The sequence below is a fragment of the Ictalurus punctatus genome, chromosome 26 (assembly GCF_001660625.3).
Source record: "Ictalurus punctatus breed USDA103 chromosome 26, Coco_2.0, whole genome shotgun sequence".
Lineage (NCBI taxonomy): Eukaryota > Metazoa > Chordata > Actinopteri > Siluriformes > Ictaluridae > Ictalurus > Ictalurus punctatus.
In genome coordinates this window covers 18,414,622-18,439,621 of record NC_030441.2, presented here as the reverse complement: position 1 = coordinate 18,439,621, position 25,000 = coordinate 18,414,622, and the positions used below count along the sequence as shown (strand labels likewise).

The 25,000-nt window shown below is 41.9% G+C and overlaps 4 protein-coding genes across 14 annotated transcripts in view; 2 read left to right on the top strand and 2 right to left on the bottom strand.

Annotated features, from left to right (window-relative positions):
* slc25a23a (solute carrier family 25 member 23a) overlaps positions 1–3,812 on the top strand; it is a 10,999-nt gene extending 7,187 nt beyond the window's left edge. For both annotated transcript variants that reach the window (XM_053676262.1, XM_053676261.1), the window contains exon 10: positions 1–3,812. This exon is cut by the window's left edge and continues 159 nt beyond it. In XM_053676262.1, the coding sequence (XP_053532237.1) occupies positions 1–23 (23 nt within the window). In that variant the 3' untranslated portion in view covers positions 24–3,812.
* Positions 3,813–4,764: 952 nt separating this feature from the next.
* Positions 4,765–15,601, top strand: khsrp (KH-type splicing regulatory protein). 8 transcript variants are annotated; one of them, XM_017457060.3, is made up of 18 exons: positions 4,765–5,049; positions 8,310–8,415; positions 8,732–8,791; positions 9,074–9,110; positions 9,246–9,304; positions 9,411–9,482; positions 9,615–9,672; positions 10,782–10,947; positions 11,416–11,514; positions 11,663–11,794; positions 12,156–12,258; positions 12,352–12,473; positions 12,713–13,012; positions 13,114–13,223; positions 13,355–13,443; positions 13,792–13,998; positions 14,100–14,275; positions 14,497–15,601. In XM_017457060.3, exons 1-18 carry the CDS (start codon positions 4,903–4,905, stop codon positions 14,503–14,505), a joined length of 2,052 nt encoding a protein of 683 aa, XP_017312549.1. In that variant the 5' UTR covers positions 4,765–4,902; the 3' UTR covers positions 14,506–15,601. The 8 variants fall into 8 exon arrangements, with proteins under 8 accessions (XP_017312549.1, XP_017312551.1, XP_047007223.1 ...); XM_017457062.3 differs by having other exon boundaries at positions 4,766–5,010; positions 13,792–13,992; XM_047151267.2 differs by having other exon boundaries at positions 4,766–5,010.
* Positions 15,602–16,873: 1,272 nt separating this feature from the next.
* On the bottom strand, positions 16,874–21,522 carry r3hcc1l (R3H domain and coiled-coil containing 1-like). Of its 2 annotated transcripts, XM_017457094.2 has the most exons (7): positions 21,437–21,522; positions 20,518–21,048; positions 20,245–20,429; positions 20,060–20,130; positions 18,108–18,203; positions 17,555–17,695; positions 16,874–17,458 (listed from the first exon to the last, which is right to left on the bottom strand). In XM_017457094.2, exons 2-7 carry the CDS (start codon positions 21,037–21,039, stop codon positions 17,406–17,408), a joined length of 1,068 nt encoding a protein of 355 aa, XP_017312583.1. In that variant the 5' UTR covers positions 21,040–21,048; positions 21,437–21,522; the 3' UTR covers positions 16,874–17,405. The 2 variants fall into 2 exon arrangements, 1 of the variants encoding a protein (XP_017312583.1); XR_001810670.3 differs by lacking the exons at positions 16,874–17,458; positions 21,437–21,522 and adding an exon at positions 17,870–18,019.
* Positions 21,523–23,313: 1,791 nt separating this feature from the next.
* golga7ba (golgin A7 family, member Ba) overlaps positions 23,314–25,000 on the bottom strand; it is a 16,837-nt gene continuing 15,150 nt past the window's right edge. For both annotated transcript variants that reach the window (XM_047151283.2, XM_017457114.3), the window contains exon 5: positions 23,314–25,000. This exon is cut by the window's right edge and continues 651 nt beyond it. The gene's annotated coding sequence lies outside the window, so the exon portion shown is untranslated.

The following is a 25,000-nucleotide window of genomic DNA, read 5'->3' as shown; positions in this document are numbered from 1 at the left end:
AAGTACTGGGGGTGGGAAAGTGAGACACACATGTCCTTCACTATAGACATCTCGATGTCAGTCCTTACATGAGAGGATAGACCGAATAAGAAATGAGAGAGATGGAAGAATGAGGGAAAAGCTTGTTAATGCACTCTGTGATGGAGAGATGTATTGACCAAAGAGTGGATTTACTGTTAAAGACAGAGAAGATGAAAGCTCAAGTTCTACATTCTGACTCAAAACCAACAGGGCTATAATCCAGTCGTTTGTAATAAATAAATAAAACGGTTCATCAATAAAACTAGTTTATATTACCATTTAAATATGCAAAAAAAACAACTTGACAGCTGACATTTATGTTTTACATAACTATAAGCAAGACTGTAACCTATACAGCTTTGTTACGTTGTTATTTCTCCATTTTCTTGGTGTTCATTTGTGCTGTTGATCAACAGGATCTTCACATTCAGACTCACAGGCTGTCCTCTTCAGGAGGTGAAATGAACGCTAAAGTGTGTGTTAATACTTAGAAACAAGAATGTGTGTGTGTGTGTGTGTGTGTGTGTGCAATGTATTCCCCAGACTATAAAACCTGTAGCATCTGTTATGATCCATACATGCTATCTAGCATGTCTTTATTTCATTGGATTAAGAGTAATAGGGTGTTTACGGTAAGCTATGGATAGGTGAACATCTTCACAAGGTTTGGCATTTAGACTTTGAGAGATATTTTCAGGCCTGGCAGAAGGACTAGAGGTTTATAGTCTGGAAAATACAGTATACGTAAATGCGCATGTGCTACATTTTTAATACAAATGTAGGTTGCATGTAAGTGAGCATGTGGTATATTTTATAATGTATAAAAGACTGGATCTATTTTCTTAACCATGGAGTGTACGTGTGAGAATGAAACAATGGAAAAGTGTGTTTCAGAGCCCTTTTTACTCTGCTTACCCCTGTACTCACTGCTCAGATATGAACCTAAATTCACTTTAAACGTCTTCGGACTCGGTGCAATGCCACCAGATCACCACTAGGGGAAGAGTCTTTATTGCTGTATTCTTGTATTATGTGATATGTACAAATCCGAACAGTACAGTAGAGTCCTCCACCTAGCGGTGATTTGGTGGAACTGCATTGGGTCAAAGCGACTTTACAATTAATTTACGTTCATGTTTATTCATAGAGACGATCACAGAGTGTCCATTGGGTCTAATTAAGTTTTAATTATCCCACATTTACATTTTATAAGTATTAAATTGTCTTAAATTGAAATAAATGTAGCTTTTTTTTATTTTATTTTTTTAGCTAAGTGGCTTGAAACGGAGGTTAACTCCATCTACCAGTTGTTGAGCTAGCACACACAGAGACGTGTGGAAATATAATTATTTAACTAAAAAAAATGTAAAAGTGTGACTTTTTTATTAAGTATATTTGGTTATTCGTACCTGCAAATTGGGGCTGCGCTGTTACAAGCCTTGTGAAAATCTAGATGGAGAATTTCCGCCTAGTGGCGATCTGGTAGAACTGCGTCCGGTTCATGCTAATTTACAACGAAATTAACATCCATATTTGTTTATAAACGACCACAGCGTGTCCGTGTGTCCCTAATAGGTTTAGTTAAAGTTTTAATATATCAAAATGTTACATTTTTACAAGGATTCGTTTGTCATAAATTCAAATTAATATGGATTTTTGGCAGGTGTTAAACCGATGCTAATGCTAGCTATCGGTTTGTTGAGCTAGCACACACAGAGTTGTGTCGAGTTGGGGAAAATTTCATGAGTTTAAGTTAACTGTGCAACTTATTTGGTAGATATAGTTCTTCATATCAGCAAATTAGGTCATAAATGACACTTTCAAAGTCTTTTTAAAGTATTAAATCAAACTTGAGCAGAGTGCAAGCTCAAAAGTCCCCCAGGTTCTCTGTCAGTGTTGGGATTTTAAACTCATAACCTAGCAGTTACATGTCCAGATCTTTGATTTAAACTCACAGCCCAGATGTTTTGATGGATCGTGATCAGTTTATAATTCTGGACTTTTAGGACACTTTATATATGTGTATAAGTAGTACGTTACTGAATACTGTCGTATCGTAAGTACCACTAGTACAGATGTGTGTGATTTGGGACACAGCCCAGGTCTTATTAGAGGTAACATTACAAGCTCTGTCCCAAAAGACGCCCTAAATCCTGCCTGCGCTCATCCTCCAAGCCAGCATTGTAATGATGTTGATGTCAATAAAAGATGTAGGGCTTGTAGTGCGTTGGTCCTCGAATCTTAAAAAATACAAGTATTCAAGCAGATCAGTGATGATTGTAGTTCTGAGTTGTTTCTCCAAAACACAAACACCTACTTGGAGCCTTTGCATTCACTCCATGTTGAATGACGAAAGCTAGAACCATCCGAACCTTTTGAGGAACATTTTTAAAGAGTGTAGAGTCGAAACTCTTCTAGAACCAAAATTTCTGATAAGACATTATGACTGTTTTCACTAGAGTACCTACACTTTAGATAAAATGAATAAATAAGTTTTTCCTGGGAACTTTGGATAGTAAAGTATTCTTAGGTTCGTGAAAAGGATCTACTGTACTTTGAACCCTCTCTGAATGGAAAATTCTCAGTTGTAGGGTTCTCCAGAGAGCCTTTAAAGCAATGGTCACCAACCCTGTACCTGGAGATCTATCTTCTTGAAGACTTTAGCTCCAGCCATAATGGTGCCCACCTGACCATCTAATCATGGCATTAAGAAGTTCTTGATCAACCGAAATCTAATACACACTGTTTTAGTCGGAGATGAAACCTGCAGGAAGGAACCTCAAGGAAGAGGGTTGGTGACCATTGCTTTAAAGCTTTACACAGAAGAATGAACTAAAGAATCCTTTAGGGTTCTTGATTTAAACTGTACTTCAGGTACTATACTGATGATAAATAGATAATTATTATTAAGTCTAATCTGCATTTTTTTTTTCCACAGTAATTGCACACTTTTTTGAAAATGTGTGTTTTTGTTTTTTCTCTCTTTGGAATAATGAATGGTTCTAGCTTCCTAAAGGGGTCCTGCTTGGTACCTTTGCTGAAAGGGAAACCAAATGAAAAAATGGGGCTCTTCAAGAGTTCTGCTTGAAACCCCAACTGACAAGGAAACACTCTGGTTTCTAGCAGGTTTCTACATAGGGTTTGTTTTAGAGCTTTTGATCAGTGATGGAAGACTGTTTTTAATAGGGAAATAAAATGTACAGCCCCAAAGGGTTTTTTGTTTCGGACTCTGAGGGAATCCTTAAAGGTTCTGGGTGGAACCCTTTGATGGAGCGCTCCAAAAAACATTTTCAAGTAAAACTAAATAATATTCAATGAACATTTGAACCGTTTTTTTTTTTTCTTCAAGAGTGTACACTCATGCACAACGTGTGTGTGATAGAAACCAAAAACTGTTTTTTTTTTTTTTTTTTTTTTAAACTTTGATCAAACAGCACAATTGAACTGAAGAACTGAAAAAAGTGGCAGTGTTACAGCACCTGAGGTGTTTTAGGTCCCTGAGGTGGTAATTTTTTTTTTTGTTTTTTTTATTTAAACATTTCCGACACATTATTCTTCAGAGAGTTTTAAAATTAGCAACACACTGGGTATTAAGATTTTGTTTATTATTTGAAGCATTTCTGTTTGCTCTGCCTGTATGTATCAGCTGAATCCTGATTAAATGTTGTAATTTCATGTACTTTATATAAAGTGTGGAATGCAAGTGCTATTTCCAGGAATGTTTTGTAGATTGAATGCATGCTTGAGACTTTATGTAAATTATTAAAATAATAATAATAATAATAATATAAGTTTGGAGTGCTTAGTATTTGTGCAGAAGTGTGAATCTGTGTGAAAATGGGAACGTTTGCTGCAGTAAACATGTTCCCTGTTTACATTTCATTTATTTGCATCAAAGCAACATTAAAATATTATTTACAAAAAAATGTAAGAATTACAACAATTTAATAAAATTAATAAACATATCCCTGCTCGGGAGGGGTCATAGAATTTGTGATGGTTTTAATTGTTGTAATGGGAATTGTAATGGAAACTGTAATGGTCCCTGTAGGTCTCTACTGGTAATTTGTTGCCTTCTATTGGTGGCATGTAATGTCTATTGGAGATCATTAAGAACCAATAATGGTAATGGTTTTAATGGTTACCTGGTGGTTTGTAATGGTATTTCTAGTGGAAACCATCAGAATGTTTTGTAATCGTTTCTATTGTTTTTTTTCAGCAGGGATTACATTTGATGGGTCTTCCTAAAAACCAAAGATTTATGTTTTTTAGTATATTTAAATTATTCGTTGAGTCACAAGTTCATAAAAGGAGAGTTCAGATAAATAAAAACAGGACAATTTCTAACTTTGCCCTTTAACACCCCCCCCAAAAAAAAAACAAAAAAAAAAAACCAAACCCTCAACCAGTCGCAAAATCGCTTCCGCAAACCGAGCAACCATCTCAAATACCTTTATCCTCCTCACACAAGCGCACTACATGTACCGTCAATAACACACTCCGCTCTAGGGCACTTCCTGTTCACTAGGAAGCCATTTTGAATTCAAACCCGCAATCTCGGCCGCATTTTTATTTAAACAAAAAAACAAAAAAAAACTCCTTAACCTTTGCTGTAGCCAATCGCCTTTGGAGAAGTGTTTGCACCCGCCTCCGTGGTGCGCTCTCATTGGCTGTTTATAACGCGAACGCGGAAACGCGAGCCAATAGAAACGCGTTCTAGGGTGCCGCGGCGCGAGCGCGCCCCCTTCTTCTTCTCGTCTTCCTTTCCCGGGTAACTTGGCTTTTCTCGCCTTCCAGCTCCGGTGCACGTCTTCCCCGGGCCCAGCGTTCTCTCTCCTCCTCTATCTCTACACGGATTTATAGCGGAACACACGGAAAGTAATGTCGGACTACAGCTCGGTGCCGCCTTCCGGGGCCGGAGCAGCAGCACTGGGAGCCGCCGGGATAAAGAAGGACGCGTTCGCGGATGCGGTGCAGCGCGCGCGGCAGGTGAGAGAGACAGCGCGCGAGCGGCCTGAAAAAAACACAGTAAGACGCGAAACGTGGATGTGTTAGCTAGCTACCGGTGATGTTAGCTAGAATGCTTACTCTGTAGCGCGTTACGTAAAGCTGGGATTGTTTTGTTTTTTTTTTTAAAATCGAACCACATTTAGTTGTTTTCCTCGCGGGCATTAGCAACGCATTGTTTTGCCTCGCGTGCGCTGATACTCTAAAGGCCTTCTCTCTTCACTGCGACCGGCATGGCGCTTTAAGTGTGTGTGTGTTACATCTGTGGCGCGTCTTTCATTATTAAAGTATCCCCCCCCCCCAATCCCACTTTTCTAATTGGGCGCCATTTTGTGAAGAAACTCCGCCGAATAAATGTAAAATTTCGTCCCATTGTCCGCGAGCGGTGCTAAGCTAAGCTAATTCAGCCATGCTAGCTAGCTAGGTGGCTTGTTAGCATACCGTCGCGTGTGGTTTCATGACTAGCCTAACTCATATAAACTCTGACTGAGACACACTGCGTCGTGTTTATTTAGTTATTTTTGCGGTATTATTCCAGAAACTTGTCCAAGATTAAAAAAAAATATGCTGAAGTAAAATGAAGCTAATAATAATGGTAGTCAGGTTTAGTTGGGTGACGGATATAAATAAAACAACAGACTTGTGTGTTTATTACCTCAGGATATGATCAACTCCATCAAGCTCACATGTGTGGTTTTGTTTTTTGTAAAAAAAGAAATAAAATAAAAATAACTCCCATATATTGTGTTAAATATGTGTCTGGAGTAACTATAGTTATCTAAATGCAGTTTAAAGTTTGAAACGTGTCAGTGAAGGTGCAGTTTGTTTACATGTCTTGTTTGTTTGTTTTTATGTGTGTGGTAATCTTAGTTTTAAAACCCCACCAGTCTGACAGACTCTTCAGCTGGAGGTTGGTTTATAGGTTTCCCAGCTTCACACCTCTGAACTTTAATCGAGAAATACATCTCAAGTCCAGAACTAATCTTTTATTTCTTCCAAACCCGTTCCCTGATATCCCGCTTTACTCAGAAGAGAATTAGGATTTCTGTGTGTCTCATGGTTGTTTGGTCTCTATGCAGAGGTCTTGAGCTATGGCTATGTAAAATCTGTTAAATGTAATATTTTGCTTTAAAAACTTCTTTACTTCAGGCTGCAAGAACGATTTCCGTGTCTGAAGTTGGTTTTCTCAACAAACAGTAAAACAAAAACTCGAGGTTTCAGTAGTTGAGGATTTTTGGGTGAGGACTAACTCTCGAGATGTGATTAAAAAAAAAAAAATTCATTTATTCGCTTTACTTTGCGAACAATATTCACGCCCATCGCCGTTTTTACGTTAATGTTTGTCGATTTTACGACTTCGTGTTTTTGCTGATACTCTCACGAGCGTCGAAAGATCCGAAAAGAAGAAAGCGTACCACATCACACGCTTACATTTTACGTAATAAGGTTTTATCTGATGGTTTCGGACTAATTAAGCAATATTGCAGAAGCAATCAGTCTGTACAGGATTTCTGGGAGATTTGTTTTGTAATTCTTACAGCTAGAAACGTGTGATTTTGATAGAATTGTTGTTCAAAAATTTTGATGCGACTTTGGTTTTTTTGCTTTTTTTTTTTTTTGCTGAGAACTACGTGAATTGACGGTTGTTTTGTGCTGTCTTTCCCTTTTAGCTGTAGTCATTTTCGACACAAGTTAATCAGAGGGCTTTGGCTGATGAGGTCACGTGACTCGTCTCAGCTTAAATCTGCGGTAACTTTCAAAACTTCCGAGCTCCTCGGAACATTGCAGGATTTCCTTGATTTTTGCGTTAATTTCTGCGATCGCAAAATCCTGAAGGGCCCGAGCGAGACTGCGGTAATATCGTGAATATCGGCGCAGCCGTTATTTGGAAAGTAGCTAATCACATCTGTACGGATATTCAGTTTAACCTCGCGAATGTGAGACCGCTTTTGCACAGCAGTTCTCTGAACTAGAAATTCATATCGAACGACTGACGGTTCTGACGCGATGCGGCCGGATGTTCTGTTTATTATGTTCTGAGAGAAATGGATCCAGAGGAAGCCACACCCACTTTATAGCCTGTCAGTTAGCTGGCTAGCTACCTCACGTTGATGTGCACTTTTCCGTTAAAGCTGCTTCCGGTAAAAATTGGCGTTCATCTGTCAAGCTTTCATACGTCGAGTCGAAAGTTATATTCCTGGGGGAAAAAAGAACGCGTTGTTTGTCACGTCTGCCGATGATGTCGCTGACTCTAATGTAGTAAGTGCTCCGAACTAGGAAGTGCAATTTTGCAGGGCGAACACAGTCCTCCAGGTGACATCGCAGAGGGGGGAAATAAATGAAAGATGAGTGCGTCACTGACTTTATACACGCTAATCTGCGCGCTCGCATAAGACATCATTGCCTGGGGGCTCCGCTGGTACGACTGATCAGTCAAAAATACACCCAAAGAGCAGACTTTTAGTCCGCAGTAGAGCGAGAAAAGTAGTTTTAAATGTTCTGCGCAGGTGTTTTGAACTCTCCGATGTTAAGAGATGGTGTCCTGTAAGCCCCGCACCCTTCCCAAATCTCATGTTTTCTGTCACGGTGAACTACACAAAGTCGGCTTTGCGGTGTGCGATATTAAGCCTGATTGTCATCGCAGCCACGGTCTTGTCGTAAAGGAAAATCTTTGTTCGTGATGCTTTCGCCAAATCATCGATTAGATTTGGAGTGTGCGCGCTACTGCGATACTCCTCCAATCCACCATTAGGAAGACAGCGAAACTATTATGGCTACGGTTATCGTACTTGTCGTACTCTTATTCTTCCTTCGGCTCTGACACGAAGGGTCATTACGACTTGAAGTCTATTTTCGAAGTCTATACGATTTTATTCAAATCGTCTCGTACGTTGTGTCAAAACGATCGTAAAAAGGCGGCAGAATCGTGCAGTGCCTAAAAACCAGACCTCGTCTAAAGTCGAGACCATGGTTCTCGCGATACAACAGGACCCGGAAGAACAATCTTTGTAACAGAGGTGACAGAATTTTCATTTTTGGGTGAACTCTCCCTTTAAGTCTGCGTGCCACATGAGCTGAAGAAGTGTCTTTAATATCAGGAGCTGCTTTCAGCCCACGGTGTTGTGTGACGAGCCGGAAATGGGTCGTGTTTTTAATGAAGACGTTTCTGGATGTCTGAGGAGCGGACTGAGAAACTAATTTCTCCCATCATTTGTCTGAGCTGTTCGACTTCCTTCTCCTTTTATTGGTGTAAAGTGTGTGTGTGTTTGTGCCTTCTGTAGATTGCAGCTAAGATCGGTGGAGATGTTGCAGGCGGCCCTGTGAGCAATAACGGTGGTGCCGAGGGGTATCCTTTCTCAGCACAGAAACGATCGCTGGAGGACGGAGGTATATTCACACATAATGGCAAGTACAGACCAATATCTATCTAACAATGATCAAGGATCCATGTGTGGGGTCAAGAATAACCATGGTTTTAGTGTAAATAACTGAAAGCTGGTCAATATTTAATCAGGAACATCACAGGTTCACCAATGAGCTCTTAATCACCCATCATGTTGGTTCTGTTAGGCTGATCTATACCAATATTTAACTACAAAGCCATTTGTCAATGTTCCACTATTCACACACACACAGACAGACCACCACACACACACACACACAGCTATGAATGTACCGTGTTGACGGTGTGTTTCCTCCTCAGATCAGCCGGACAGTAAGAGGATGGCTCCTCAGAGCGACCGGGACAACGCTACAGCGCTCTGTGAGTATTTACACTTGGGCGCGCGCGCGCGCACACACAGGCGCACTGTAAACCACATTCTGATATGTTATCGTTGCTATAGTAACTGCTCATTCACAGGGACTTGTAGCACGGACTCCACACTTTATGAACGATTTCTTAAAGCGGAGAAGTTTTTTGTTTAGTGAGGAGACGTTTATGTAACTTTTATGGAAGGAGTCTCCAGTTCCAGGAACCTGGAATACACTGTGTGTGATGTGTATATGTAGACTAAATGAGTGTGTTTTTGTGTTGAATCCACAGCTATCAGTGCTCAGCTGGCTGCTCTCTCTCAGCAGAGGTAAGACCATGTTAGCTGACTAAAGGACTAACACACACACACACACACTGTTCCAGCTACACACACTGTTCCAGCTACACACACTGTTCTGACTGTACCTCAGATCTCTCTTTCATTCTTCTCCTCCTCCTCCAGTGGACGTCCTTCTGCTATAACCGAGGAGTACAGAGTTCCGGACGGCATGGTGGGCCTCAGTAAGTACACACATGCACCCACACACACACGCGCGCGGACATTTGCATGGTTCAGTGCTTGTGATCACTGACGTGATTTGGCTCCGTGCTCCGTCTCGCTGCGCAGTCATTGGTCGAGGAGGAGAGCAGATCAATAAGATCCAGCAGGAGTCGGGGTGTAAGGTTCAGATCGCGCCAGGTGAGTACAGCTACAGCAACGTCGTTTTATTCGTGTGTACGTTATTGCTGAAAACGGACGCTTTATTGACGATGACGTTTGTAGATGTCCGCACAAGTGTAACGTGCGTGTTGTGTTGTCTTGTGTTTGCAGACAGCGGAGGTTTACCCGACAGAAGTGTCTCTCTCACCGGGTCTCATGACTCCATTCAGTAAGTGTAAAAACCCCCTTCTCACGCACTCTACACCATCTTCTTCCTTCCGTCAGCTCCTTCTCAACTTTTACACCTTCTCGCTTGTAATATCACTAATATAAAATGACAGGAAGTCTGTTTTGTAGATAAATCGTCAAAAAATTAGGTTTTTCTATACCATGGTGGGCATGCAAACAGCACAAGAGCGGCCTCTAGAGGCAAACTAAATTTTGTTGTTATTTGAAGTGTTTTTATTCATTATCCATTTATTTGGAATGTTAGTTTTCAGTTCAGTTTGGATATATATCTTCTATTTATTTGAATATTTATTAATTGTTCACCTGTGTGTGTGTGTGTGTGTGTGTGTGTGTGTGTGTGTGTGTGTGTAAAAAATAAATAAATAAATAAATAAATAAATAAATAAATACATATATACACACACCCGGCTAGTGCAGTGTTTCTCAACCAGTGGTCTGCAGACCCCTAGTGGTCAGTGGTGTAATTGCAGGGGGTCCGCAGGAAAATGTAAAAAATGTTTAAATAATATTATGTATATATTTTTTTGTTAAATGTATAAAAACATATTCAAATGAGATGTTTTTAAAATTTATCAATTTGCTTAGTCACAAATATCGTTCATTGATGGATTTATTTAAAATTTATTTACAAATGAAATGAAAATTTGCAAAAACCTGCGAGTGGTAGAGAAGTTCAAGTGTCGCATTGATGGATAAAATAAACAGAGGATCATTCAGAGACTCAAATTAAATGTCACCAACAATAAAATGTAAAAAAAATAATAATCTTAATGTTTTGATTCAGTTTTAATGTTAATATTATTAATATTATTGTAGAGTGAGGGGGTCCTGGCGGATTGTTTGAAATATGCTCCGGGTCCAAACGGTTGAGAAGCACTGGTCTAGTGTATGAATTTTATAAAAGTAATATCGTCTCAAATGGAGCACACATTGCTATCTGTATTGTCCGCTGTCGCCCGACCTCTAGTTCACGCTAGCAAGTGACGAGTCGGTCGCGTTGTGTGTGGGCGTGGCCTGTCTACGTTTTGTTTGTTGTTAATCTGACGAGGACATTTTTGTAAGAGTAAAAATGATCTCTCTCTCTGACAGGAAGGCCAAGATGCTGTTAGATGACATCGTGTCACGGGGTCGGGGAACACCGCCCACCTCCTTCCACGAGGCCAACGGGAGCGGCCACATGCAGGAGATGATCATCCCGGCGGGAAAAGCCGGACTCGTCATCGGCAAAGGAGGAGAAACCATCAAACAGCTCCAGGTGGGACGCGTCAACGTGGTTGTGTCCCAGACTGCAGCTCTTCTGATTTAATGTTTTTTTCCTGTCATTAGCTACGTTTCTATCCACGCATGATAGATTATGCAGATTTTGGGATTTAAAAAAAAAAAAACAAAAACAAACACCCGATGTGAAAAATCTCTTTGGAATACTTGCGCGCTCAGTTAAAGCGTTTTTATTCAGTAAGACATGCACACGTAAACTACACGGGAAACACATTTACAGAATAAATTCCTCGATGTGCATAAAGTCATGTGACTTTGTCTCAACAAATCGTGTGATTGGATAATTGTCTCAGTGGGGTAAAAACGGCGGCGAGCGAGAGGTGCGTTAGGATGGAAACGGTGCTTTATTTAAATGTTTTGAGCGATATTCCAGTTATCTGCATCGGTTAAATTCGCAGCCTGTGATGTTTTACGGTTGTGCGTGCGTGTGTATGTGTGTGTGTAGGAACGTGCTGGTGTGAAGATGATCTTGATACAGGATCCGTCTCAGGGACCGAACATGGACAAACCCCTTCGCATCATTGGAGATCCCTACAAAGTGCAGGTGTGTGTGTGTGGGGGGGGGGGGTTTCTAACATTTCTATTCAACAAATCTCAGAATTTGTACAGAACCAGGAAGTGAAACTAGATATTCATCCTTGTTCTCGTTCTCTCTCTCTCTCTCTCTCTCTGTCTGTTGTCATTTTTTTCAGCAAGCGAGGGAGATGGTGCAGGAGATTCTGCGTGAGAGGGATCAGTTTGGAGGAGACCGGAACGAATATGGCTCCCGCATGGGAGGCGGTGGCGGAGGAGGTGGCGGCGGCGGAGGAGGTGGCGGAATAGAGGTGGGGGGGGGTCGGGGGTGTATGGGGGCAGGAGGTGTGACGAAAAAAAATGACCATGATTCTCAAATCGATTTATTAACGAGCCATTTTTTGTTTAAAAATTCCGTGTATGGACTCGGTTGATTTTTGGTATATTTAAATATCGTTTATATCTGAGAAGGTGAAACGAATTCAATCTTAACATTTGGATTTCACGTTTTAATATCGGCTGCTTCCGATCAGTTAAAATTCTCCCCATCGTGTCGATTTTAATAAAAAAAATTTAAACTCTGGGAGGTTCGGCGTAATACAAGCTTTCTTCGTATTCGTTCGTTCGTGCACAACTGGAGCGTGATGCTAACGCTGCTCTGTGATTGGTCAGGTGCCTGTACCTCGTCACTCCGTGGGCGTGGTTATTGGCCGAAGCGGTGAGATGATCAAAAAGATTCAGAACGATGCAGGAGTCAGGATACAGTTCAAACCAGGTGAGCATCTCTCCTCTCTTCCTTTCTCTTCAGGTTTTATAATGGTTTGTGTAGTGCATGGTTATGACCGTCTGTGTGTGTGTGTGTGTGTAGATGATGGGAGTGGACCCGATAAGATCGCTCACATCATGGGGCCTCCTGACCGCTGTGAGCACGCAGCCGGCATCATCAACGAGCTCCTACAGAGTATCCGGGTGCGAGAGGAGGGAGGAGGGGTGAGGAGACGCACATCCTTCACATGCCGTGTTTATTTATTTTAGCCGTTTAACTGCTTGGATGTAGAGTCCGGGCTGAGCGATTATAACATCTAAAAGATATTAATATGCCGTGCTATTTCTGAAAGTGTATTATTAATATGATTAATATTGTTGATATTAAGTGTATCTTATTTAACAGCATATTGATGAGTACATACTATCGTATGTGTCTTGCTAACTGTCTGTGTCTACTTCAGGGACCCCCTGGTCCTCCTGGGACAGGTATGCCTCCGGGTGGGCGTGGCAGGGGGCGTGGTCCAGGTAACTGGGGTCCCCCTGGTGGTGAGATGACCTTCTCTATCCCCGCCCACAAGTGCGGCCTGGTGATTGGCCGAGGAGGCGAGAACGTGAAGTCGATCAACCAGCAGACGGGCGCGTTCGTGGAGATCTCGCGCCAGCCGCCGCCCAACGGAGACCCCAACTTCAAACTGTTCACCATCCGGGGGAATCCGCAGCAGATCGACCACGCCAAGCAGCTCATCGAGGACAAGATAGAGGTAGAAGATGGACCTAGTGTAGCGCGTGTGTGTGTGAGAGAGAGAGAGAGAGAAATATAACCAGATGATAAACACACGTTTCTGTCTCTTTCTGCGTTTAGGGTCCTCTGTGTCCTGTAGGTCCCGGTCCCGGTGGTCCCGGTCCAGCTGGCCCAATGGGTCCATACAACCCAAATCCGTATCAGCCCGGACCTCCAGGAGCCCCACCACAGTCAGTACACAGTCACTTTTAAAGCGTTACTGATTTTAATCTGTTCTTTACTGCATTGTGTATGCAGAGTCAAACAAATGCTTATGTGATTTAATGTGTGTGTGTGTGTGTGTGTGTGTGTGTGTGTGTAGTGGAGGTCCTCCAGGTGCCCATCAGTACCCCCCTCAGGGTTGGGGAAACGCCTACCAGCAGTGGCAGCCGCCTGCACCTCATGACCCCAGTGAGTCTCGCTTCACCTCTCGCCTCCATTTGAACTTTATAGTCGTTTAAGACCCTTACATTCCGTCTGCTTTGGAGAGAAATGCACAAATGTAGCATAATATTTGTACCACATTTTTAAAAACGGCATCTCGTGTCTTGCGAGGTGGTTTAGTGTTTGTCCTGTTAGTGTTACTATAGCCCTTTGCAACTGTTCTGATCTTAATCCCTCGGTCAGGCCTGGAAAATATCCAGACTCCTTTACCTCTAGTGTGTTGTACTAGACTGACAGGTTCATGTCTCTAGGCATTCATAATAAGGTAAAGTGTTCCATTACTGATGTGTGTGTGTGTGTGTGTGTGTGTGTTAGGTAAAGCTGCAGCGGATCACAGTGCTGCCTGGGCAGCATATTATGCGCAGTACTACCAGCAGCCTGGTGGAGGCGCTATGCCCGGCCAGTCACCCAGCGCACAGCCCGCTGCTCCCGCCCCCACCGACCAGAACCAAGTGGCTCAGAACACGGGGCAGCCCGACTACACCAAGGCCTGGGAGGAGTACTACAAGAAAATGGGTGAGAGTAAGGAAAACTCTTTTACTCTTAATCCTTCATTATATATGTGTGCTTCTACATATAGAGAGTAAAACTGTGTCTGTGTGTGTGTGTGTGTGTGTGTGTAGCTCAGGCAGGAGGTGGCGCTGCTCCAGCAGCAGGTGGCGCTCCAGCAGCGACAGGAGCAGCAGGACAGACTGACTACAGCGCCGCCTGGGCCGAGTACTACAGACAGCAAGCGGCTTATTACGGCCAAAACCCACAGAACCCCGGACAGCCTGCAGCCACGCAGCAGGGCCAACAGGTACACACACACACACACACACACACACACACACACACACACACACACACGGGAAATGTTTGGTTTTGTAACGCGCTTACTTATTTAACAGTGCAGCTGTTGCTGTTTACGCTGAACTGCTGGTGTAACCATGGCAACCAGCAGTACACTCCCATTACCACAACATAATGTCCTTGTGTTCATGTAGGATTAAATTTTTCCCCTTCTCTGTTGTGTTTCAGGCGCAGTAAACGTGGCCACACCCACTTCCTCACCAAGACTCCTGCCCCTTTTTGCTTTTTGGTCCCTCCTTCCTTTTTGGCCCCTCCTATCATCACTTGTTGATGACCGCTAATCCTCCCGCAGCTGACGAACGGACACGAACAAACACAACCTTGTAAATGATCCGTCCCCCCCCACCTCTTGCTCGCTCGCGCTCTCTCTCTCTCTCTCTCTCTCTCTCTCTCTCTCTCGTAATTTTTCTCCAAACTGAAATGGACTAAAACCAAGCGTAGCTGACTTTTATTTTATTTGTCCTCCTCCCCCTTCACCGCTCATCCTCCTCATCCTCTTAAATGTGATTAATTAAAATCCGTTGCCGCGGAAATGAAAGGGAATGCTTTTGAATCATTGCCAGCTATCCCGCCTCCCTTAAACGGACTCGCACTTCGTCTTTTTTTTTGTTTGTTTGTTTTTGTTTTTTCCCCCCTCCTCCATTAAGGTGTTTATACTGCATCTAAAACTGTGTACAAATCGTTCTCTTTTTTTTTTTGTTTTTAGACTTTTTAATTTTGTTTTAAAAATGGAAATCGGTTGAGTTTGGAACATTCCCAGTGTGTATGGTAGTCCCCCCCCCCCCATTTGGAGCTATTTTTAAGTGTTTCAGTGCTGCCCAGGTGTGTGCGTGCGCGTGTGTGTTTGCATGGTGTGTGTGTTTGGTGTGAATGGTCATGTCTGACACACATCTATATCTCCCCTCCTCCCATTTTCCTCCCAGGTTCATGAAGCTCTGATGTTGTTGTTATTATATAGAGGTATATATTGAACGCTTGGGTGGGTTTTTTTTTTTTATTTTTATTTTTTTTTACTTTTTACCGCTTGTTTTTAAAACCTTCACAATAAAAAAAGAAAAAAGAAAAGAAAAACGAAATGCAGACCGTTTTTTTTTCTTCGTCTTGTTCACTTTGCTACCGAGTCAGCAGGGTGTACAAAAATATTTTGTTTATAACGCGGAATCGATTCTCATAAATGTGATCCGGTGTTTCACTCGAGATTGTGTAATCGAGGGTTTTTTTTTTTTTTTTTTTCTTTCTGTAACACGTTTCAATAAAAATCCAAAAGTCATGAGTGATGGAGTGCAGTGCAGTTTTTGTCCAGCAGGAGGAGACGTGGCGCTGCTGAGCAGATTAAAAGAAGAAAAAGAAAGAGAGGGGGAAAAAAAGTGGGTCACCAATGTGCAGCCAATCAGGACACGGAGAGGTGTGCGCGTGCACGTGTGTTAAACCATATTTATACCTGTTTATTTCGACAAGATGCTTAACTTCATTTTTGTTTATTTTTGTTACTTATTGTAAAGTATGTAGATTATAGACACTTCTGTATAGCAAAAACTAATTGCTAATTAGGGTCGGCGTTAACTCGGTGCCTGTGGTTTTACTTTGCTACTTCGTTTCATCTAGAGGGGGAAAAAACAGCGTTATAGTAAATTTAATAAATAAATTTCTCATGAAATAGTACAAAATATAAATGCACCATTCATCTTCAAGTTTCAGTTGAAATAGCAGAGGGACCGCGCACAATGAAGAACTAAAGCGTAAAGAATTCAGTGTGTATTGCAGTAGGGAACTCCATTGTAGTGTTATTTCAGGAGATTTTCACAACAAGGCCAGTTTTCTCTTTGAAAGAGTCTACTTGGATTATCATGCTGCTATATTATCATTATAGTGCTGGGATTAAATGGTCTTAAAATCACTATCACTTATCGCAATTATGTCTGGGGATAATATCTAGTCTGACAAAATGACTAAAGTCCATTGTACTAATAATAAATATAGATTTAGAGGTTGTAATTGTTTGCTTGAGGTCCTACCTCATGACGGCCAAACCCCCACAACGCTAAAAGCATCACAAAGCCAAACCATCCGGATATTTCCGAGACTCCTCGGTGTGTTTGCGTGCTGATGTCTCGTTTCGTTGGTTGTTTTTGATGCAAGTCACAAAATGTCCTGCACGTGATGGTCGTGCCAGATGACATTTTTGTAAAAAAAAAAAAAAAAAAAAAAAAGATTCCTCACTGCACTATGAAATAACTAAATATTAATGCCTTGCAGTTTTGATCACTCACACGTGTGTGTGTGTGTGTGTGTGTGTGTGTGTGGCTTTTTTTTTTGTTCGTTCGTCTTCAATATTGTATTTTGTGTGTCCTTTTTAACCCTCTTTCTTTGTTGGTTTATTTCCTCTACAAAACACACCACTCACTCAGTTTTCTAACTGAAGCTCGTTTTTAAATTCCGGTTGTTTCTCGATCTTTAATTTCCAAGTTGTGTGCTGTATTAATCAAATAAATAAATAAATAAATAATCACGCTTTCAACATTTCGTTCTAAACTCACAGCCAGAGTCGTCAGTTTCTTGGTTTTGTTTAAATGTTTTATTCAAATCACAGTTAAGTCTTTACAGCAGTGCTCCATGGGTCAGAAACAAGCATTTTATATATATATATATATATAAAAACAGGTTTTAGTCACAATTCTCTCTCTCTCACACACACACACAGAGCACTGGTGTGTCATTTGGCATCAGAACAAAGAAGCTTTGCGTTTTTTAGCTTAAAGCTGTACATTATAAAATGACCGTATTTACAAACCTGAAAATATCAACACACACAATCACTATTTACAAGAGGAACAGAAATAAGCGGTGTTGAGTAGACAGTGTTAAACCTGTGTGTGTGTGTGTGGTGGTTTCAATCCCAAACCACCTCAGTCAGTTAAACCTCGTTTCAGCAGGCTCGACCAATCAAGTGGCTTCATTTTGAACCGTATCGGACATCCGGTGAACACATTGAGCCTCAGAGCTGCGGCGAGAGAGCGAGTGAGTCACAATCCCTCGCTGTGTGTGTGTGTGTGTGTGTGACAGAGAGAGAGAGCGCTTCATTTCCCTTCCCAGGCGTCGTCTCGCTGCTTGGCTGCCAGCTGTTTTTGCTCTAAAGCGAATGATTAAGGAGAAAACACTTAAAAGTTCTGTTTTTTTTTATTAGACAAGATGAGAGAGAGTGTGTGAGTGTGTGTGTGTGTGTTACCTCTGGCTTGCCGTAGCTGCTTCCTCTCGGCCTCACGCTGCTCTTGGCTCTGCTTGCTCTTCACCCCGAGAGCGCCGATGACCAGCCGCCGGGCGAGAGACGCACTCGTCTGAGGACGCTCTTTAGCCGGGAGGAGGTAATCTACAGAGGATTAAAAACAACAACAGGGCTGTAAATAAGTATTCACCCCCCATCCCCCCATGGCAGGAGTCTACACCAAAACAAAAAAAATCCAGCCCATAATACTAAGCTGGATCAATATGTTTTTGCAGGAAATGATGCCCAAATGAAAGTTGTGAGTGCGTAAGTATTCACCCCCGTCGCTGAGAAACTCCTAAATTGGGTCTGGTGCACATCCAGCCTCCATCAGAATGACGTAGGTCGACTCCGGTCAGCTAATTATTTTGCGATTAAAGTGTTACGTGTAAATAATCTCGATATAAATACACCGGTTACTGGAAGAACCTGCACTAGGAAAAGGAGGAAAGTTCAAAGGGGGTGAATATTTATGCACAGGGCTGTAGGAAGCAGAAACGAGCAAGAGAGGGAGTACCTGAGGAGTCGCGCGCTTTGGCTTTAGTGGCTGTGGAGGATTTGGAGAGAGGACGAACCTTCAGCATGGGGTGTTTGGTCCTAAGAGCATCTCGTGCTACACACACACACACACACACACACACACACACACAGTGTCATTATTAGGCATTGGAAGTACTGCAGAAACATAAGAAAGATCTAAGTACTTGTAGTAGGAGTTTACATCATCGTCTTCTCAGGACATGTACCTATGACCCAGACCCCACCCCCACACACCCCCACACACCCCCACACACCCCCACACACCCCATTATCTACAGACATGTTCTTGTTAGTGTGTCTAGTACATTCACAATAGCTGTATTTTTACTACGTGTCTGAGTTTATTAGCGCGTCATCGCATCATCTTTCTGCGGGGCTGTGAAAAAGTATTTGCCTCCGTCGTGATTACTTCTGTTTTTGTGCATCTCTCATACTAAATAGTTTTAGAGCTTCAAACAAAAAACTAAATAAAACAAAGGCGACCCGAGTAAACGCACAATAGTTTTTATTTATTTACTGAATTCAAAAATTCTCCAACACCTATCACGCATGTGAAAAACTAATTACCCCCTTAAACTTAAAATCATCAGGTGTTGTGCCACCTTCAGCAGCAATAACTGCAACCAAACGCTTCTGATAACTGGAGATCGGTCTCCTCTGCTTTGGATCGTTGTCTTGCTGCATAATCCAGTCGCTCTTTAGTTTCAACTTACGGACTGTAGACCGGACATTCTCCTTTAGGATTTTCTGCTAGAGAGCAGAATTCAGGTTTCCTTCAATTATAGCAAGTTGCCCAAACCCTGAAGAAGCAAAGCATCCCCACACCATCACACTTCCTCCACCATGCTTCACCACAGGTATGATGATCTTTTTGTGGAATTCTGTGTTTGGTTTACTCCAGATATAATGGGACCCTGTCTTCCAAACAGTTCCACTTTCAATCCACAGAACATTCTCCCAAAAGGTTTGAGGATCATCAAGGTGTGTTCTGTCAAAATTCAGACGAGTCTTAATGTTCTTCTGCGTTAGCAGTGGTTTTCACCTCACCACACTCCCATGGAGGCTATTTCTGTCCCGTCTTTTTCTGATAGTGGAGTCATGAACAGTGACCTTTATTGATGCCTCTCTAGGTTATATGATGTTGTCCTCGGCTCTTTTCTGACTTCCTGGATGAGTCGTCGCTGTGCTCGTGGAGGAGTTTTGGAAGGTCGGCCACTTCTGGGAAAGTTCACTACTGTGCCGAGTTTTTCCATTTGGAGATCACGGCTCTCGCTGTGGTTCTCTGCAGTCCCAGAGCCTTTGAAATAGCTTTGTCACCCTTCCCAGACTGATTTATTTCATTCACCTTCTTCCTCATCATCTCTGGAATTTCTTTCAACTCTGCCAGTGTGTTAGTAGGGGAGATCTTTCAACCAACTTCCTGCTGCTGAAAAAGTTCTCTGTAGGTGTAGATGTGATTGAACAGGGTTTGCAGTAATCAGACCTGGGTGTGTCTCGTCCAGCTGAACCCCGTTATCAATGCAGCTTCATAGATTTGGGGAATTAGTAACTATGGGGGTAAATACATTTTCACACAGGCCCAGCTGGTATTGGAGAACTTTTGTTGCTTCAATAAATAACTGTCATATAAAAACTGACCTCTCTCAGATATATACTCATATATATTTGCACCCTTTGTTTATGTAATTACGAGGATTCATTTCACATCTGTGGTTCTTATTATTGTGCCGTAATTGTATTCTTTGAAGTGAGTGTTTTCATGTGTGAGAGCTGTTAAGATTATCTCCAACGTTTATGTTCTGGACAGTGTGTGTTGAAATGCGAGTTGTGCGATGGGATGATGAAAAGTTTGTGTAGTCGTATACTAAATATCAGCAGAACAGGAGAACATAACGAGAAACTCGTTCATCAGCGTTTCATTCTTCTGACCTGCTATGGGACTGGAGAAGAGGCCGAGAGCATGTGTGTCATCGATCCACTTTATATCAAAGCCTTTCTGCCTGGAAGATACACACACACACACACACACACACACACATTTATATAGATTAGTACGCTGCTCGTTTATGGGACCTGTACAGCAGAAAGTCTTCAGTAACAGCTACGAAGCGTACTGATAGGAGCAGAAGGCTCGTATTAAATCCTCCGTTTTAAACTCCAAAGGGAAGTCGTAGATCTCCACGATATGAGACAGCTCGTCCTCTCGCAGCTCCACCTCTTCGTCCTCCGGCGTCCAATTATAGTAGTCGAAGCGCGGCTCCTGAACGGACGCCTTGTTATGCCCCGCCTTCTGAGAGATCTGAAACAGGAAGCATGGACACGCGCTGAACTAAATCACACCATAACAAACGATAACTGCATGCTGGGCTTTAGATAAAGTGTTCTACCTCTTCCAACAGGTGTGGGTCGAGACATTCTCCATCATCGGTGAATAAAGAATCCCAGTTATCATGCTCCTCCTCCTCCTCTCCTTCCTCTTTCAGGTTGTCGTCTGCAGGTTCTGCAGCCTTTAACTCACTAGTCGTGCGTGTCGTGGTGTTCACGTTCTCGTCGGAGACACTCTGTCCCACGTTTTCCTTTTCCACACAGCTTTCATCTTTATATTTTCCTCCTTCCTTCGCGTGTGGTTCGTCCTCGCCGTTTGTAAACCCGTCATCCCCGGTTTCCTTTTTATCTCCTCTGCTTTTGTCCTTCTTGTTCTTGGAGTTGTATCTCCGGGCTTTATCGGTGTATCGGGGTCTGCCTTTGGGTTTCGTTTCACCCCCTGATTGGGGCTTTTCTTTGGACTGGGGCTGGTTTTCGCCCTGTCGCCTCTTGGGAACATAAATCGCCATGTCTGGCTTCTTAGTGCGCGATGGAGCTGAAGGTGTGGGTTCTCCCTCTGGCTGGTTGCTGCCCTCCATTACCATATAGAAGTTCTATATATATATATATATATATATATATATATATATATATATATATATATATACACACACACACAAGTTTATTAAAATGAAGATCAAGGTATCTAAATCAGACTCTTAACTCATTATTGTTTTATCAAATGAAACATCTCCATGGCTTATGATTCAGTTTAACCGTGTATCATATAATCATATATAACAACATATCATTCTACACATACAAACTAGCTAGCTAGCTACACACGCTATCATTAGCTAGCAATACTTGTCGCTTTTCTCTCTGAAATTCCAAATAAATCACGAAAATCTCATCTAAATATTGCAAAATTATTTTATCAATACAATTCCGCCTTATTTTTATTAGTATAAATTACACAGAGGCTTGTTTTCGTGCACAAACCTTAAAGCACACAAAGACGCCGAAGCGATGAAACCATAACCGGATGTTTTTGGGCGCCGCGTGATGACGTCATCATTAAACGACGCCGCGACTGCTTTTAATGGGATTTGTAGGGGGGGTTTTTTATGCGTGACTAGCTGAACTACTACAACAATAAACTTGTTTATTAGTGTTTTCGGTATAGATTAAATGCGTATAAGAAGTAGCACGAAGCTATATCTACATTTAACTGTTTGTTTATATTTACTTACTACCAATGGAGGCCAAAACTGTCAAATCATGGGCTAGCAGGATAAGGTTACAGTGCTACCATTGCTCTACAAGCATAAAGTATATGATAGATTGATGGATATCAAGTATATAAAGATAGAGCAAGCGATTTAACACTCCAAAAAGTTATGAAATTGCGCACTTATGGGAAAAAAGGAAAGAAATATAGTTTTACTTCCTTTAATAAGAAGTGGTCTAATATACAGTTGAACTGTATCCTAATGGAACATTATGCCGTGCTTTCAGTTGTATCCTAAACCTGCCAGATCCAACATGTCATATTGATGACGACGACCCGTTGACGTCCATCTCACGACTCTTGTAAATTGATTATTCTTTAAGAAAATGACCATTCGATTCTTTATATGCTTGCTTTAAACCAAGGACACTTTTATGTCTGAAGAAAAAAAAAAACAACCCAGCCTTAGCACTCTTCTAAAATGACTTTTATGACGAATTCAGTTGAACCGTAAAAGGATTCTGAAATTCAGATGCCATACTCTGTTGTAATTTCTCTATCCTTCAGGGGGTCTTAGTTATCATTTAGAATGATAAAAAAAAAATGGGGGAAAGGTGAGAGAAATTGTCTTTTATTTCATGCAGTAAGTTGTGTTCTATGCCTGCGCATGGACGCACGCCGTAGAAGGTCATGTCATGTCATTTGGATTAGTAGAGAATGTTTATCTGCTTACAGAGACACAAACATGTTTTTCTGTTAAAGGTTCGTCTGCACATTTGCTGAGACCGTGAAACAAAGCCTGTTTGAACGGCTCCTTATCGGTACATAGAAGTGTATCGTGCCCTGTGCTTCATATATATATATATATATATATATATATATATATATATATATATATATAGTACATGTTCGGCACAAGTGAGTTCAAAAGCAAGAAGTGTGTGGGTGTGATTAACAGTGGGGAACAGTGACTAGTTTTAGAAAGACTGCTGTTCAGTAAATTGCTCATTGGAAACAGTGGTGATCAGTGATTGGTTGTTGGAAACGGAGATAAATTTATACATTTAAAATGTATATCCCGAATATATTTGTTTCCGCGAAGCTGCTTTGTGACAATGTCTACTGTTAAAAGAAATTTATAGAAATATAAATTGAATTGGTGATTGGTCGTTGGAGACAGTGGTGATCAGTTGTTGGGAAGACTGCTGGTCAGCGATTGGTCGTTGGAGACAGTGGTGATCGGTTGTTGAGAAGACTGCTGGTCAGCGATTGGTCGTTGGAGACAGTGGTGATCGGTTGCTGGGAAGACTGCTGGTCAGCGATTGGTCGTTGGAGACAGTGGTGATCGGTTGTTGAGAAGACTGCTGGTCAGCGATTGGTCGTTGGAGACAGTGGTGATCGGTTGTTGGTTCTTTGAAACGTCAGCTCAGTCAGGTTTAGTATTGATAGTGATTTTTTTGGTGAAATGGACTTCCATGACTTACAGATTCAATGCAAACCCGAAGAAGCGGATGTAAATACACTGAACATGTCTTGGGGTAAATAATTGGGAAAACTGTGTACATTAGGGTTTTAAAAAAAAAAAAAAAAAAAAAAAAAAGGATTTGTATACATTTTAAAATGAAGAATAAACACAGATCAGGCAACAGATTGTTCACGTTCTTTATTGTCGTCTACACAGAGAAGCATGTGGCAGTATATCATATATGAATTCGGACTTTTCCTGTCGTTTTCTTGGTGCCGTAATCGTTTATCCGTAAGCTTCAGCTGTGTTTCTGTTCACGTCGCTACACAACAGAGAAACACGCTTCATGTTTCAGTGAGTGCAGGCTGTATGAAAACCCATCTACATATTTGCATAATCATGAGCCAGTTCTCTCGTTAGCGAATGGAAGCTCGTACCGGGGAGTAACGAGGGATTGGCTAGTGGCAGTATCATGGAACACCGAGGAGATCGGTTCTGCGTTCTCACGCTCAGCTACGTCATGATGAGCAGGAAAACAGACATGTATAAAAATGAGACGTTTAGAGTATCGGATATGGCAGTGGAAGCGTTATGATGAGATGAGAGCATGATGAACGATCTTGTTCTACCCACATCTCTGATCCTGAGTTTCTCAAAACTACTCTGTCTTTGTTATGTTTTAGGTCCTAAGACACCTGATCCAGGATCTTTTACTCCAGAGGTAAGTTATGTGGTTTCAGGTTGTTAGGACGTGGAAGACCCGGAACTCACTGGAAGCTCTAAACAAGGAATATTGTAAATAATACAGGTTCTAAACCACTTCTGTACCGTATTTTCCGGACAGTAAGTACTAATCCCTTCCCTGGAACAGCCACTCAAGTGCTAATCGTATCACCTTAAAGGTGTCTCCAATTTTTCCTTCTTGGGGAACCTTTTAAGGTTATATATAAAGCCTTATAACGGGTGGTTACCCTTTTCAGACATTTTTCTAATTAGTACCTTTTTGGAAAGTTATGATTATAAAGGGTTCCTTGCTTTTTCATTCTGGGGGAACCGTGAAAGTTCTATATAGAACCCTACAACAAAGGCTTCCCTTTTCAAAAACCGTTCCAAGTAGAACTTTTCCAGGTGGGTATCACCGTTAATATGATAATGATATTTTTGCAACAAAAAACGGTCATCCAGGCAGTGGTGTGAAAATGGTACCTAGAATGCACTCTGAAAAAGGGGTTCTCTGGCTTGTTTTCAAGCCAGAGAAGCGACTTACTGCGCTATGGAAAATACGGTGAACAGGCTGACGTGAGATCGGATTTGGTTCTTCGATTAATTAATAATCATAAAATACAGCACATGTGCATGGCTCTTGATCCCGGATTTGTTCTGCGTCTGACTCCTGACATCTGAACTGGTAACGTCGTGCACCTCTAAGCCAACCACCTTACGTAAAATCATCACGCAAAGGAACAAAAAATGAGGAAAAGTGCAAACATGGCCGACTCCTGACCCGCTGTGGAAGACTCTCTTCTGCTCTCCGTCAGCCCTACAGGCTGCTACATACAACACACAGAAGTGCAAAAGTGGGAACATCATGCAAGTGCGTGTAAATGTGTGTGTGAGTGTGTAAACATGGTCCATCTCTCTGAGACGTGGATCTCCAGCACAGGTGGATGACGAGGTGATATATGGCGTGTCCTGAGGTGCTCATGTGCAGTGACTGGAGGAGGGTCTGTCTGCAGAGCGGAGACCGGTGGGCGTGTCTGTCTGTAAATGGGAGGTGTCCTTCAGTAACACAAAGACACGCCCTTCAAATATTACCATGACAATCTAGTCAAGTCATCCTATACTAGTCGGGTAGTTAGCACTATCAGTA

Bases quoted from the DNA above. Each gene is read 5' to 3' on its own strand.
- khsrp (XM_017457056.3), top strand. From the start codon at position 4,903: ATGTCGGACTACAGCTCGGTGCCGCCTTCCGGGGCCGGAGCAGCAGCA. The intron at 11,515-11,662 runs GTGTGTGTGTGT...CATTTTTTTCAG, and splicing joins GAGATCCCTACAAAGTGCAG to CAAGCGAGGGAGATGGTGCA. The intron at 12,474-12,712 runs GTGAGGAGACGC...TGTCTACTTCAG, and splicing joins TGCGAGAGGAGGGAGGAGGG to GGACCCCCTGGTCCTCCTGG.
- r3hcc1l (XM_017457094.2), bottom strand. From the start codon at position 21,039: ATGGTAATGGAGGGCAGCAACCAGCCAGAGGGAGAACCCACACCTTCA. The intron at 20,430-20,517 runs GTAGAACACTTT...TTCCTGTTTCAG, and splicing joins ACCCACACCTGTTGGAAGAG to ATCTCTCAGAAGGCGGGGCA. The intron at 20,131-20,244 runs GTACGCTTCGTA...TGTATCTTCCAG, and splicing joins CGAGCCTTCTGCTCCTATCA to GCAGAAAGGCTTTGATATAA.